We start from the raw sequence: 16,706 nt of genomic DNA on the forward strand, positions 1-16,706 counted from the left end.
TTCTTATTCATAAAAGTATCTTGGTTTATAATATGTATAGAAGGCCTGGTAAGATTTGTTTACGATAAAATCAAAAGAATAAGTCAACTGCCAGGTAACTGAATGTTGTATTATTTCTTTACTTTTAAAATATTACTTAAAGATTTTGTTTTTAAGCTAATATATTCAATTTAATTTTATGAATGCTTTATCCTCTGTTCATAATCAAAATTATTATATTTATGCCTTTACAATCCCATGAAGCAATACTATTTATTTTGAGTTTTGTGTGTATGTGTGTGAGTGTGTGTGTGTGTGTGTGTATTCCTCATGTATTTTTTACTTTCATACCATGAAATTGAGTAGAACTGATGTGATGTTTATTTTTTAATAGTCTTAGAGTTCTTCAAGTTTAATTGATAGTATTAAGCAATTATTATCAAGGTGATGAATTTTCTTTATTAGTTTTCCTCTTTCTTTTTTAATTTTCCAATATTAATAGTTTATTTACTACAGTAGGGGGACATTGAATTTAGATTATATATCATTTGATACTGCCATATGATTCTTATAGCTATTTACTCTTTTCACAAGATGCATACATGCACACACAGTTATCTATTCTGTTTCATAGGACACCTGAATATTTACTTGAGAATAATTTTGTGTTTAAACAAATCTATCACATTTAAACTTGTATTATATTAAATGAACCTATTCATGGAAATTTCTTCCTTGCAATTCTGCAGTTAAATATCTCCTTTACAAAATGATAAACTCTTTGGATCTTCAAGATAACTCTATGCATTAATACAGTTTAAGTGTGTTCATTTTGTGTTACTATTCTTATATATAAGACAATTTCCAACGTCCTAGGTTTGGTTACTATTAGAATACAAAAAAATTACTAATTTAGTAAATGTTTTATCATATTTCTTTGTATTCTAATGCAATTATAATTTTATTTTTATATATAAACATACCATTTGATAATATTTCCTTTTCTTTCTGATTTTATTTTTTCACTTGCACTTTTAATAACAAGAGCTATTGAAAGACCCATAACGTGAGGACTCCCCCACGTTCTGACTCAGGAGAGGCGACACCCAAAATCACCCACAAGAAACGGTCTTGCTGCACACTGCAAGAGAATTTTTATTCAAGAGCACTCTCGGGCCCATGGTCATACACCATGCAGGGGTAGAGGACCGTGGCACCCCGAGTAGCTGAGTAAGGGGGTATTTAAAGGAAGAAACCACAACTCAAGGAGGTGGGGAGGGCGTTGTTGGAAAATACCAAAAATACCAGTTAAGAGTCACAAGGAAGTGCAAAGTCACAAGTGTCACAAGGAATACCTGGTAATTGTGAGGGTTATTTCTCAAGACAGTTTCTTTTTTTTTTTAATTTTTAATATTTTATTACATATTTTCCTCAATTACATTTCCAATGCTATCCCAAAAGTCCCCCATAGCGCCCCCCACTTCCCTACCCACCCATTCCCATTCTTTTGGCCCTGGCATTCCCCTATATTGGGGCATATAAAGTATGCAAGTCCAATGGGCCTCTCTTTCCATTGATGGCCGACTAGGTCATCTTTCGATACATATGCAGCTAGAGACAAGAGCTCCGGGGTTCTGGTTAGTACATCATGTTGTTCCAACAATAGGGTTGCAGATCCCTTTAGCTCCTTGGGTACTTTCTCTAGCTTCTCCATTGGGAGCCCTGTGATACATCCAATAGCTGACTGTGAACATCCACTCCTGTGTTTGCTAGGCCCCGGCATCGTCTCACAAGAGACAGCTATATTTGGGTCCTTTCAGCAAAATCTTTCTAGTGTATGCAATGGTGTCAGCGTTTAGAAGCTGATTATGGGATGGATCCCTGGATACGGAGCCCCTAAAGATAGCACATTTGCATAGCTGGTTCCAGCAATGGTCAGGGTGGGTCAGGGTGACTTTCTTTGAATGAACACTCTTTGAACCCAGGAAGCGGGTAGGTGGAGGAATGTCACTATCTGTTTTATGACCAGCACACCTCAGAGCACTGAGCCACAAAGGCCCCACTCCCAAGCCTGGGCCCAAAGGCCTAGAATTTTGTTTTTACGTTTTATTCTTTCACTATAACAAGCATGTTTCTGTCTGATCTTTGATTTTGATTACTCCGTATTAACTATGATACTCCTTATTAACCATGATGTAGGAAATTATTTAGTTTTAGTGGGTCATTTTATATAACTAATCAAATTATTGTTTTATCAAGGGATATAAGATTCTTCACAGGGGCAGGGTCTAGTTCCATGTCATATAAGTTCTTCATGTGAGATAGTTTTAAAATATAGAGGGAGAGATGGTATTTGGGAACATACAGAAGAAAGACATTTCAAAGAATGGATTTCAATACATTCCAAGATTCATCATCTGTATAAAGAAGAAAAGCTACCAGGATACACTGGGCAAAACAGGAAAAACCTAACAGAAGAGAAAAAGGAGAGCTAACTCTCTATGACTTCTGAGCTACAGTACAAAATGATTCAGGAAAGGAACTAGTTTGGTCACTGAAAGAGATTGCTAATTAGTGGTATGTCAAGAGGATTGCAGCAGGTCATGATGAGAATGGAATTACAAGAACAAGAATCTCTTTTGAGATTCTTGCTCTGCCTTGTACTGCTGAATTGCTCATTTCCAGCCTAGGATGCTTCCTATTTCTCACTCATTTATATTTTCTTAAAGCTCCTACATATTCCTCCCAACCACAATCACCAGGTTTACATTCTCCTGTTAGGAAGATATTGGTTTATCCTTCTGACTTTGATATTCCTTCCTTCCCACAACCTACTTATTTTCAGAGAAAAGCATGATGTCGTGTTTTCAAAGACCGTGATTTTTTTGTTCGTTATAAATTATTTTATTTATTTACATCCCATTTCTGCCCTCTCCCAGGCCCCCCTTCACAGAGTCTCTCCCCCTCTACTTCTCTCTTATCTGAGAGGGTGCCCCACCAGGTACCCTCCAGCCTAGGCATATCAAGTTTCTGCAGGGTTAGGAGCATCCTCTCCCACTGAGGCCAAACAATGCAGCCCTGTTGGGGAACAGATTCCAAAGATAAAACAATAGCTTTAGAGACAGCCCCCACTCCAGTTTCTCTGGGGATCCACATAAGACCATGGTTTTTTTTAAAAGCCATGCATTTGCCTGTGAGAGAGTATGTGAGGATTTATGTAGACAGGACTAGGAATGGGTACAAAGTAATATGATAGTGTTGATTCTTTGATAAGCATAGAACAGAGCTTATGACAAATAGCTTGTCACATCTAAAATGGTCAGAAATATTCATAGCAATGTGAAATTTTAAGCTTCCTTTACTAATGATTGTTTTAAGGTTTTTGAGATAGTTTTATTTAAAGTTGGACCTAAAGAGAAAAAAAGTTCTAGAAAAATTCAGCTTTCTCTCTTTAATAAAGCAACTAGTGAAAGTATTTGACTTTCCATATACAAATATTAATCAAATTAGCTTCATACTAATAATCATTTTAGAGTCTGAAAAGATGATCCAAAAATATTTAGTATTTGGTAATATGCACCTTTTCCAACTATCTTATTTGTAGTCAATATTTTGTATAATGAGACAACCTGTTTAGAGAAGCAGAAAATGTAGACTTGGCTCTTTTTTGGAAAAATATTCCTATATTTAATCAGGAACCTTAAGCAAAACAGTCTAAGTTAAGATTTAATTTAAATGAGATATATTTAAATCTTTTAAATGATTAGCTATACATAGAACTATGTACGGTGCATCTTTTCAATGCCTGAATTAGACTGTTTCTGGGTTTTCTATGTTAGATGTGAAATGCATAAACTCTATTTTTATCTGAACTCTCAGATATCTTCCTTCTTTCATTATTATTCTTTACTAATGTTTAGTAAGCCTTAAAACACTGAACAGGTGGCATTACTGTCTTTTATAGATAGTATTACTAGACTGGCTTGTTGTCAATGTTAATAATAACTTTCTATGCTATTTACATATAAGAGTAGTTAATCCAAATTAGTATAGAATATACTTTAAATATAAAGTTTTGGTAGGATAATACTGATTTTTATTCACTAAAATAGTTTCTCATCACATAAGCATTTTTTATAAACTAAATATTTGTTTACTTTTATTTGAGCATTGATTGAATTTATTGTTTTTATTGACAATATGTTACAAAGAGCACTTACTAGAACTAGACATGTTATTATTCTCTTTAGTTCTTATTTATGATAATTTTAATTTTATAATAGTTGATGAAATCACATTCATATCTTCAAAACTTTAGAAGAATTTGTAAAGTAGTATCATTTTTAAATAAAAGAATAAATTAAATCCATTTTCTTTTTCAATCATTTTTTTCAATTATGCATATATATATTCATATATTCTTTCTATTTCAGTAGCTGAGACCTTTGCTAATTGCCAACACAATCAAAAACTCACCGGTACTTTGAACTGGGAAGATCTCACTGTTTTGATAGGATTTAAGTATTGATTATCTAGTATAGAATTGTACTTAGTGCTTTAATAGTGAAGATATACTAGATGGGTGTCAAGGAGCAATTCTGCCATATAACCAAGCATGAGAGAAAAGATGGTGCCATAGAGAGCTTATAATTCCACTGGCTTCTAACCATTGGTGGGATTTAATAGAGGAGATTGTATAAAGTACACGATTAGGATGAAATAGGCTATATAAGAGATGCCTGTGTCTTCAGTGAATAGCCACCATTGACGATGTGCTTTACAAATGGGAGAAAATACATTTTTTTTTAATTTTTAAATTTAAGGCATGCTTTATTAGATATTTTCTTCATTTGCATTTCAAATGCTATCCCCAAAGCCCCCTATACCCTCTCCCCACCATGTTCCTCAACCCACCCACTCCTGTTTCCTGGCATTCACCTGTACTGGGGCATTATGATCTTTGCAATACCAAGGGCCTCTCCTCCCACTGATGGCCTCTTCTGCTACATATGCAACTAGAGACACAGCTCTTGTGGGTATTGGTTAGTTCATATTGTTGTTCCTCCTATAAGGTTGCAGACCCCTTTATCTTTTTGGCTACTTTCTCTAGTTCCTTCATTAGGGGCCCTGTGTTCCATCCAAAAGATGACTGTGAACATCCACTTCTGTATTTGCCAGGCACTGGCATAGCCGCACAAGAGAGAGATATGTCATGGTCCTATCAGCAAAATCTTGCTGACATATGTGATATGCACTCACTGATAAGCAGATATTAGCCCCAAAACTTAGGATACCCAAGATACAATTTGCAACACACATGAAACTCAAGAAGAAGGAAGACCAAAGTGTGGACACTTTGCTCCTTCTTAGAATGGGGAACAAAATACCCATGGAAGGATTTACAGAGACAAAGTTCAGTGCTGAGACAGAATGAAAGACCATCCAGAGACTTCCCCACCCAGGGATCCATCCCATATACAACCACCAAACCCAGAAAATATATTTTATAAAAAGTTCATGGTCACATCATCAGCCTCTGTACCAGCCTGGATGACAGGAACATCCAGGACACAGGTTGCTGGAGTTGTGGGCTAGGCTAAGCTCTCTGATTCATCTTGGATCTTAGACCCATGCTTAAGAATCAGATCTCTAGCAAGAGGTTTTCCTATGTCACCATTCTGGTCACCAATGGCCAAGAAGGACTTTCATTGAGGAAGAGATCCTTCTCTGTTGTTAAAGTTGCAACTACTCTCAAGTAAAAATAGGAGTTGTTTAGAAGACAGGATAGAGAGAGGGGAAAAAAAACTTGTTGAAAGTGTCTCATTGTTGATAGTATTCTAAGGCAACACTGACCCCATACCTCCTGCCAGAACACTGAATCACTGAAAATTAGATCATCTGTAATTTCAGCTCTGAGACTGTATGATTCTAAATACTAATGTTTTTCCCCCATCACTGCCAATACTGAATTTCTTTAACAAGATACAAATACAGCAACAGCATTGCTGGGTCAAATGCAGCCCTGAAGCATCATAGGATCATATCAGTGGGTGTGTAATTATGATAGCCAGGCTAATGACTAGGAGTAACAGCTGTCTTGAAGCACTGTCACCAGATGAATTTCTGGCAAACAAGTCTGATTTCTCAAACAAAAGGAAGTTTCTTCCTGTGCAGTCTCTTGATGCCATATTAAGATACAATATGACTTAATAGGTGAACAAGCTCTGAGGTCAGTGAGAATGGATGTGAATTTTGATTCTAATCTTAACTATAAATAACTATTTAGCTTCAATGAAATTTCAACTTCTTGTCTTGTCAAATGAGCTTAATGTGGTAGTCAATATGTAGTATTATAAAAATAAAATGAGACAAAGCAAGAGATCAATGATCAGCATCTAGGTACAGCTGAAAAAATAATGAGAGCAATTTTCATCTCACTAGCTGAGGGACTTGTCTAAGCAGGAATCAAACTCATTCTGCAATATGTTTGTAGTTTGAGTTTTAGGGCTAACTATTTGAAGGTCATGGTTTTTGATGTATGTTTCATAGTAAGATGAATTTTATGAACTAGAAAATCAGCCAGAAATAATCACTGAATTATCAAACAGAAATATACATATGATTACTTTTTTTCTCATGTGTCACTTTATCTCCAATTAAAAGAAGTTTTAAATAACTGAAGTATTTTAAATTAAATGAAAATATGTACTGATTATATATGAATATTTTATGTATATTATATATGATACTTTGATGTGATGTAATTATTTTTTAATGGCACATTTGAACTAGGTAATAAATAGTTTCATCCTTCAGGGTTGATTAAAAAGTGTCATAAAAAATGGCCAACTTCTGAGCCAGCCACTGTCCTTTCCATTCCCTGTTTTCTTGGCATGTGTGTTTGAATTTCAGTGTGTCGTAGGGAAGGTTGAGAAAGTATTTGCTGAACACTTTGGGATATTTGGGTTTTGAATGTGCTTGTTTCCCTGAAGACCCTGCTCAGGCTGACAGTCCTCTCCCTGCTCTCTCTGGTTACCTTGTAGGCAGATGCGAATGTGGCAGATGTACTTGTTACCCTCCTGGGGACAGCAGAGTCTATGGCAAGACCTGTGAGTGTGATGACCGGCGCTGCGAAGACCTGGATGGTGTGGTCTGCGGAGGTAGTAGCTGTTCTCTCAGCTTTACTTCATTTGCCCTTCGTCATTGTTTAGACTATTTAAAGTTGCTGTTCAAAAAAAAAAAAAATAAGGCATACACTGTTTGAGGTAGTAGTGGGTGGTGCAGTACCCTCATAGCACCAGGGTAAGGGGGAATGGGATGGGGGTTTGCAGAGAGGAAACTGGGAAAGGGGATAGCATTTGAAACATAAATAAATAAAATATTCAATTAGAAAAACATACAAAAATAATACACCATTACATATAAAAGCAATATAACTTTATTACCATTTCTATAAACAAGAACACTTGACTTGTGGATATGTGAAAAGACTGTCTAAATCAGTTTCTAAGTTCTATGCTAGATGGTGGCAAGCAAAAGGCTTCCATGCAAGCCGACATCTATTCATGATGTCTATTATTTCACTCAGAAACACTGAGGGAGAAATGAAATATCACCCAGAAACTTGGGAAAGATTACAGTTTAAGTTCAACTACAGAATCACAAGAGGTAGAAACTCAACTTCTTGCCTTGTTCTTGGATGCCAAAAGTCCCCTGAAAATTAATTATCCATATAAAGAAAAAGGCAGAGCAAGGGTAGATGGAAAAGTGAAATGAGAAGATGAAAGTCCAGGAGATGAAATGCTGAGATGAGCACCATCCAGGAGCAGGCATATGGATCTGAATTATGCTAGTCCTGAAAGTCTTGAAATGCTTTGTATTATTAAGAATCATGTTGGTGGTACCTTTTGATCTTCATCTGGCAACTCTCTTCTCACTCTATCATCACTACACATCTGTATATCTTTATAGGTTCACATCTACCTTCTTATATATGTTGATCACCTCTACGTTCTGTAACCTCTGAGACACTTACAATTTTACATGTGTATGTGTGTGTATGTGTGTGTGTGTGTGTGTGTGTGTGTGTGTGTATATGCATGTGTGTGTGTGTGCATGTGTGTGTGTGTGTGCATGTGTGTATAGTGTAGCTAGTATCTAGAAAGTTCTATATGGGCCTTACTACTCTTATTATCATAATCTTGTCAGTTAGGGACAGTGCCTGCAGACTGGGATCTTCTCACAATGGTCTGGTCATGTTTGTTGTCCTTTCCTCTCTGGTATTCAATGTTAACCTAACATGAAGCTCCTTGCCCAAAATAATTGGATAACTTATTTGAAGTGTTTGATTTGGTAGAAACCTATTAAATCTCTATGTACATTAAATTATGTATTTTTCCTCCATGAACATTTTTATCAAAAACTAAAACAGAATTTTTTACCTGTCATACAAGAGCAAATGCTAATTGGGTGAATGAGACAACCTGTAGAGGGTTTTGCTTGAAAAATTCTTAGGATTGCATGTGAACACCCTTTGGTATTGTCCATCTTCACAAAGTTGACTCTGTTTCCAAGAGAATAGACTTCCATGATCTACATTAGTAAAATGCCCATGTACAAACCAGAGCGGAAATCCTTCCAAGATCAAGGAGAAATGGAGTTGTCTCAGAGCTTAGAACAAGTTCTAAGAAATATATTGAGTGGTTGGTTGTTGAAAAAGGTAATGAGAACTGAAAGTTGTGTTAAGGAAGAAAAAGCATTTGATAAAAGCTACTTGATTAGAATTACATATAGGTTCAACTAGAAATTCATTCTAACATAAAAAATGAAGTTCTGCCGGGCAGTGGTGGCGCATGCCTTTAATCCCAGCACTCAGGAGGCAGAGGCAGGTGGATTTCTGAGTTCCAGGACAGCCTGGTCTACAGAGTGAGTTCCAGGACAGCCAGAGCTACACAGAGAAACCCTGTCTCGAAAAACAAAACAACAAAAAAAATGAAGTTCTAAATTTATGCAAACAAAATTCTCATCCATAAATTGTTCCCCAATGCCTGCTTCTAGCATTTGTCTTCTTACTACATCAGCATGACTCACAGGTATGTGATCAGCTCCCATGGCTGAAAGAAACCTTCAGGAAGCAAAATTCAACAAAAGAAATAAGGATGAAAGAATGTCAGTGGGTATCTGTCATAGCTAACACCATATACTTCAAAAGAACACAACTTTTATGCCAGATGGTTTGTGTTTCTTCTCTGAGGAGTGTAGGAGACCATTGAGCATATTCTCATTTGTTGAACGTTCTCAAGATTTGTTAATCATTCAGTTCATAATTCCTTGTAGAGTATATAGCAATAGAATAGACATACATATAGACATTTATATATGTATTCATATACAATAGAATAGACATATCTATACGTATGCTGATCTGCCCTATCCTGCTACAACTGTGGTTCACTCTAGGAGACCTTTATACACATTTAGACTTCTTACTGGAGTCCCCACTCAGTATAAGTAATGCCAAGTGTGGTGGTTACTTCCCCTTTCACCTGGGCTATCTGTCAACTATTCAGCTCACAGTTCAGGGCCTGATTCTCTGCCACAATCTTGCACCCAGCGCAAGGGTACTCCACAGCATTACACATCTCAGAGTCCTATTGCTAAGTTAGAGACAGTTCTTTCAGGGAGGGATCTTTTTTATAATGGCTTGGTCATGTTTTAAGTAAGAATAAAGAGCAAAAACCATTAGATATAACTAACTATCCATCATTGGTGTTTTGACTAATAACATACCCCAAATATGAAGGCCAACATATAGTCAGTCCTTTGTATATATGGCAGCTATGTTATATAAGACCACCCTGAACACTGAATTAACAAATGCAGAATCATCAGACTTAGGATAAGTGTGGAATTAGATTCTTCCTTTGGCCACAATTTTTTTCAATGACTACTCAACACACAACTTTGTTTTATTATTATTTTTTGTTCAAACACAATTCATTTGAATATAATTGACCCATTAATACTGAACTCAATACCTTTTCATGTCAAATCAAACCTAACATGTATATATTTATATAAGACATATCATATCTTTCTTGTACTCAGAAAAACAAACAAAAACAAAAGAACTTTTCAACACTATGCCAGATAGTCTTAAATCATCAATATTGGTAACAAAAAAGAGTAAAATGAACAGAATATGGTACTGAAGAGACCATGTAAGAGTTTAGAATGTGAAAGCTAAAAAATGAAAGAAAATAATGACATTCTTTGACCTTAGCTGGGTCTACAAATCTGAACCATGGTGTTTTCTACCATTGCACATATGTGATCCCATCACTCTGTATTCAGTGAGATTGGAGCTGTAAATAAACTTAGAAATAAGTAAGTCTGAAACAAAACGAGGATTAGTGCAAACAATATATAGTTCATTTTAAGTGCCACTAGAAAGGTGAACAATGCTTCATATCTTAGCTTTGCACTGACCTTCATGTAGTGGTTTCATTGAAGAGGTGAATGAAATTAATGTGGTTTTTAATTTCTCTATTTTCTGATTATGCTTTATGGAAGAGATTATACTGACCTTGGCTGTTTTAATTTCATGATTTTCTATTTCTTGACTCATCTTAAAATGAAGGAGACTCTCCATTATAGAAGACATTTGTACCTGAACCAGTTGTATTAATAAATACTCAGTACAGCAAGCACTCTGTAAGAAAGTTAAAAGTTCTCATGACTTATGTAACTCACAAAAAGCTTTTGTGGGGTATCTAAAATCCCTATTTGAGAAATCATAGAGTGAGACTTAGGCTGCTACAGAAGTTCTTCTGAGATAGATACATCACTATCTGGACTGTAGAGCTCACCTCTGTGTGTCTGGCCTATGATCTGAAGAGAAGACAGTCATGTGAGTATACGAGCCCTTGTGAAGCAGAATGCCCATATCTGATGATGGCAAGATGTTGGTTTCTGCCCCATGTCTTTGAAAGGACGCTGGTCTGGAACAACAGTGTGAACTTTTAATTGAACCAGAAAAAAGCTCTAATTCCAGAAGATAAGCAGCATTTATAATCATTCCTGATATAATGAATGATATTAGTGGTATCCAGAGTCAACCCTAGTGACTCCTAGGTTTCTTTGCAGTGTTAGAGAGACAGAAAATACTCATTAATTTAATACAATTTAAAAAGGGGGGGGGGGGTTCTTCGTCAAGGGCAACTTGGATGGAGAAGCTGGGATATATCATGATCCTACCTAATATTCTGCTCTTTATCTTCTCACATTCTTCTGAATAATCTCACCAGATATGTTTCCAGATGACCTTCTCCAGGGAACTGTTGTACTTTCCCTTTGTATGCTATGCTTTCCAGGGGTACATAACTCAGTGAGGTGCTGTGTATGTGAACATAATCAAACTCCTTTCCTCTCTTCTCCTTCATCATCTTCCACACTTCTAGTTATTTTCAAACTTAGCATAAAGAGCATCCTTCAAATAAATTAGAAATGAAGGGAGTCTCAGAATTTGTGAACATAGAATTATGGAGTATAGTAGTCTTCAGGTTGGAGTAGAGTTGGTTTGGTTTTATAACAGCTTTGGGTGTGTGGTATTTAATGTGAAAGTATTTAGGTCTGAGAAAGCTAAACAAAATCATAATGAATAAAAGTATTTGTTATGTTGAGGAAAGATATTTTATTTTCTGTGTCTTCTAAAAATATGGTTTGCTTTATGTATATGTGAGTATGCCCGAGTATATGCACCCAGTATATGCAGGTATCCTCAACTACCAAAAGAGGGCATCATCCTTTGGGGCCAGAAGGATGACCTGGGTGCTGTGAACCAAACCTAGGTCCTCCACAAGAGCAGTGAGTGCTCTTAACTGCTAATCTATCCTGACAGCCACATTTTCTTGAATCCTTAAGTAATTCTTAGTTGATCTTGAACCTGTTGGAAATGCTTTATTTGGAGCTCTTTACCCAGATATTATGCACAATACAAAATATTCTGTCTCTATTTGTTATACATTGTGGAAACAAGGATTTTTCCCTCTTAATTCATTTTTTAATCAGCATGCAAAACAACAAAATATCTTGCAGCATCTTTATATATACTGAGTTTGTTTTTGAGCTCCTTCTTTCTGCTCCATCCTTTCACACTCAGTATTTCTACTTCCACATTGTTTTTCCTACTCAGCCTGTGTTATTTTATTCTTCCCAATCCATCCCCTAATTTCTTCCCATCTAGTGGACCCATTTTTAGTTGTTTCTTAGCTTATAACTATACTCACTCCCACAAAAACACACTTTTGCAAAAGTTAGAAGCTAACAGCATAAAGAAGAAAAAACATAGTATGTGTGTTTTTGAGTCTGGATTAATTCACTAATATAATAATATATTTCAGTTCCATTTGTTGCTTGCAGATTTCATTATTATTATTTCCAACAAATAATGGATACTAAAATTATTTTAATGTATCATTTCCTTTGAAACATTTAATTAAAGAAAAGAGCAAAAAATGAAATTCATTGATAAAATATCACCAAATTAGATAGTGATGGCTTATACCTTTAATTCCAGCATTTGGGAGACACAGGTAGATGGATCTGTGAGCTTGAGACCAGTCTGGTCTACAGAGTGAGTTCCAGGACAGCCAAGGCTACACAGAGAAACTTTGTGTTGAAAAGACATGTGTGTGTGTGTGTGTGTGTGTGTGTGTGTGTGTGTGTGTGTGTGGTCATATATCATATATACTAATATATGGTGATATCTCTATCTATCTATCTATCTATCTATCTATCTATCTATCTATCTATCTCCCTAAATAATATATGATGACATTTCATTGTATTTCTTTCTAGGTTTCCTTTAAGAGATAGAACTCTTTTCAAATATAGGTTTATTAGTTCCATTGAAATAGCTTGGTAATATAGCTAGTGAAAGTCCAAATTCTCTAGTATACCAAATTGCACTGATTATATAGATGGGCCCTCTTACATCAATTAAGAATCAAGAAAGCGCCCATAGACATGTTCATGGGCCAGTCTGATCTTGCCAATCCCTTAATTGAAACTTCCTTCTCAGGTGAACTTAGGCTGTGTCAAGTTGAAAGTTAAGGTTAACTAGGAAGTTCATGCTCCCTGTTATAGGAAGCCAGTGATGGGCACACCACTACTAAGTAAGTATGAAATATTTGGATACTCTAGGCTTATAGAATACAATAAAGGAACATTTTGAATTTGAATCATGTGCTCAGTCTACCACCTCACTGATTTATGGGTTCACCTTGACATTTTGTTAGAACTCTGCATATTCAGGGTGTGGGCAGAGAACAAATACAGCTTCTAACTCAAAAGCAGGGACTGTTTGAGAATATTTTTCAACAAATATGTAAACCCAAAATATCTACATGTCTACCTAATCAGCAAGCATGTAAAAACCAAGAGCTAATATTGTTTATCCACTTTCTTAACAATAAAAGTAAAGATGATTAAACCTACTCTGGCAGGTTAAGATAAATTACCAATTATACTCAAAGGTGAATGTAACTAATTTCATAATTTTAAACAGTTCAGTTTTGATTGAACCAAAATTGCAACCTCAAAACGAGTCACAAAAATGGCAAAAAGAAAATCAGTGTGAAGTAGGACCATTCTTCATTTAATTAACTTCTGTGTGAGTCATGTTCCATCACCATACAGGGTATGTGGATTTTCTCTAAACATTTTTTGTTAACAACTAAAATGGATGTAACTATCAATTGACATGAATTTCTTTTCAAAAATGTCACTATTTAAAAATGCTTTGTATGTGTGATAGTTCCTAAGATTTATTCATTTTCAGCAATGCATATTTTTTCTAATTCCATAAAGAGAATATATTCAGATGCTGGTTCACGTGTGTTTAATTATTTTAGTGAATATAAGCTTAATCAGAGGCTTACCTCCTACGTGCCCTACACCCAGGGTGAGAATGAGAAATAGACTGCGGGTTGCTTTTTCTCATTACCCCTTGCTCTTAGAATAGCTGCCCAGGAGTCCAATTTAAGAAGCAAGAGAGGATAATGAAGAGCCACCTCTTAATTACACAATCAGTTCCCATTTCTTCTGGGACTTCTCCAGCATGAGCTGCAATTTGAAGGAAATCATATATCTGTGATTGTAAACTCAGAAATGACAAGGATTTGTAGTGTTTAATTTAATCAATAAAAGATAAAATGGATTAGTTTACCAATTAAGAACATCAGTCCAATGAGTCCAGAGCTGGCAAGTTAAGTTGCATTGGGAAAGGTTATCATCTCAAGTAGACATATTCAACCAATCTTGCATAGTTGGCAGAGGTTTCTGACATCTGAATTATTTACGATACCAACAGACCTATGTGACTATTGACTACTTGTCCCATGCCTAAAAAGATCAAGAAACTAATTTTTTAAAATTACCTAGTTTAACTAAATGCAAATACACACCTGCAATGAGTATTGTATTGCACTACACAGTGAGGCACAGAGCATTCTCAGTGCATATTTCAGTGTGAAAATGAAGGCACTGAGAAGAGATGAACATGTCAGAGAAAATGATTAATTTTTTTTCTTTTGTCTCTAAAGAGTTGGCCATCTGTACAAAGTCTAAGGAAGGCAGGCAAAAGCAGTTTCAGAGCCTTGTGAATAGTCATTAAGCTCAATCCCTAGAGATAATTCCAGAATGTTCCTTCTATGAAGGTGGCTGTTCTCAGTGAGTTATCACAATAGACTATTTTCCTAGAGTTCTGCTGGCTGTGGCTACTTTACTCTGTATCTTTGAGTGGCTTGCTAAAGAAAAGTTGACTTGAAGACAATTGTCTACTTGTTTGCTTTTATATTTTTTAACTAAAATGTTCAGAAACTGCTCAGTAGGCTTCATTTCTGAGACACTCTTTTTGTTATAGTATTTTCCTCCTCTGCTGGATTTTACTCCTTGCATGACTTTTCTTTTTGTATTCTAGCCTTAAAGCTTAGAGCTTGTCAGAATGTATTCTCCCTGGGTTGGCTCATTCACTTCTAAAACTCAAAACATTGTGCTTTTTTTTTTCATTGTAAACATCAGTGTGTTTTTGCCTAGACTCAGCCCAACCTGCTCTCTAAGCTCTGATATGAATGCAGTTGGTTATCGGACTTTGTAGGTCAGTGTCTTAAGAGTTTTTAAACACAGGAAATTTAACAAAGAGTTGATGTTCCTTTAACCTCCTAAAACTTCTCTATTTAATAAAATGTATTTTATTCTAGTTTTGGTGGCAGAAAATCAAAAAAATTTCCCATATGTGCAACCTTCAGCCCCACAGTTAACCCCATATGCCCATGTTCTACCATCAAGACAGGACTCAAAACAGGAGTCTCTTCATTTTCCCATGACTTAATCATTAATAGCCTTCTACATTCTCCAGTCTCATGTCCCCCAACACACCCAACCACACTCAGTTACTTAAATGAAGTTGCAAATTTTTAATTATGCCACAACATCTGGCTCAATATCTCCTAGCATTCCCCATTTCTCTTGGGTTTAAATTCTTTACACAAAATAAGAAACTTGCTATGTACACATTTCTGAATTTTACTCCTGTTTGATTATTGTTCAAACAGTTGGCCTTCACTGCCTAAAACATGCTCAGCTATTTCTTGTCCCAAGGATTTCTAGGTTCTGTTCCTAGAACATTGACTGCCTGGCTCCTTCTTATGCCTGGTTTTGCTGTATACTTCTCTGAGTACCCTTGTTTGCCTTTTTTCACCACTGAATATAGTAATAGACTCTTCAAGCTCCAGTAGCCCATGTATTTTTTGCTGTGACTTGTGTTCACACCTAGTAGACTATAAGTGCCATGAAAATAGGGCCAATACATGCTTTATTCTACTATATTACAAACTGCTAATAAAATATCCAGTACATAACAAATATTTCTTGAGTTGATGAATGACCACTTATAAAGAATATGCTATTAAAATTGATTAATATTTTAAGTAAAGGGAAGTTGCGTATAAATGACAAATCAAAATGTAAATATCGATCCATTTTGATGATTATATGGCAAAGTTGGCAATTTTACTTTGTAAAAGGATTTGATAAATGAGCTGATAAATGGCAAATATGGACTTTTTCCTCCCATACAAATTTTGTATTATATTATTCTCTGTGAGGAGCCATTGATTCCTTAAGTAATAGCAGAATTCCTTCCTTCACACTAGAGATTTCCATGCAAAGTGAGAAATAAAATCGTATAGAAGTTTCAAGACATAGCTCAGATTACAGTAAACTGCTACAAGTTATGCACAACCCTTGGATTTGAATCCAAGTAACACAAACATGCAAACATACAAATATGCACAGAGAGAGAGGGGGAGGGGGAGGGGAGGGGGAGGGGGAGATGGAGAGAGGGGGAGAGGGAGAGAGGGGGAGAGGGGGAGAGGGAGAGGGAGAGAGGGAGAGAGGGAGAGAGGGAGAGGGAGAGAGAGAGAGAATAAATTCAGAGGGGATTAAATGAGTTTTATTTGGAAATTTTTTTGTGGAAGTATACTACTCATTCATTTGCTGAAATTTGTAGCAGGGATTGAATATATTGAGAGAGAAAGGCATTTCACTTCAGCAAGTATAAGAAACACATAGGAAATGTGTCAGTGAGGTTAAAGAGAGAAGAGAAGAAATAAAATTATAAAAAGCTTGAAGCTCTACCTTTCAATAATCTATAGCATATCAAAGAT

The 16,706-nt window shown here is 35.9% G+C and overlaps 1 protein-coding gene across 1 annotated transcript in view; it reads left to right on the top strand.

The window, feature by feature from the left end:
* Positions 1-16,706, top strand: part of Itgbl1 (integrin subunit beta like 1) — a 261,464-nt gene that overhangs the window by 234,432 nt on the left and 10,326 nt on the right. Inside the window, exon 8 of the mRNA XM_021181852.3 lies at positions 7,023-7,139. Within this exon, the coding sequence (XP_021037511.1) occupies positions 7,023-7,139 (117 nt within the window). The remainder of the gene's footprint in view (positions 1-7,022; positions 7,140-16,706) is intronic.

Source organism: Mus caroli, unplaced genomic scaffold, assembly GCF_978045245.1.
Source record: "Mus caroli unplaced genomic scaffold, Mus_caroli_1 scaffold_12, whole genome shotgun sequence".
Taxonomy (NCBI): Eukaryota; Metazoa; Chordata; class Mammalia; order Rodentia; family Muridae; genus Mus; species Mus caroli.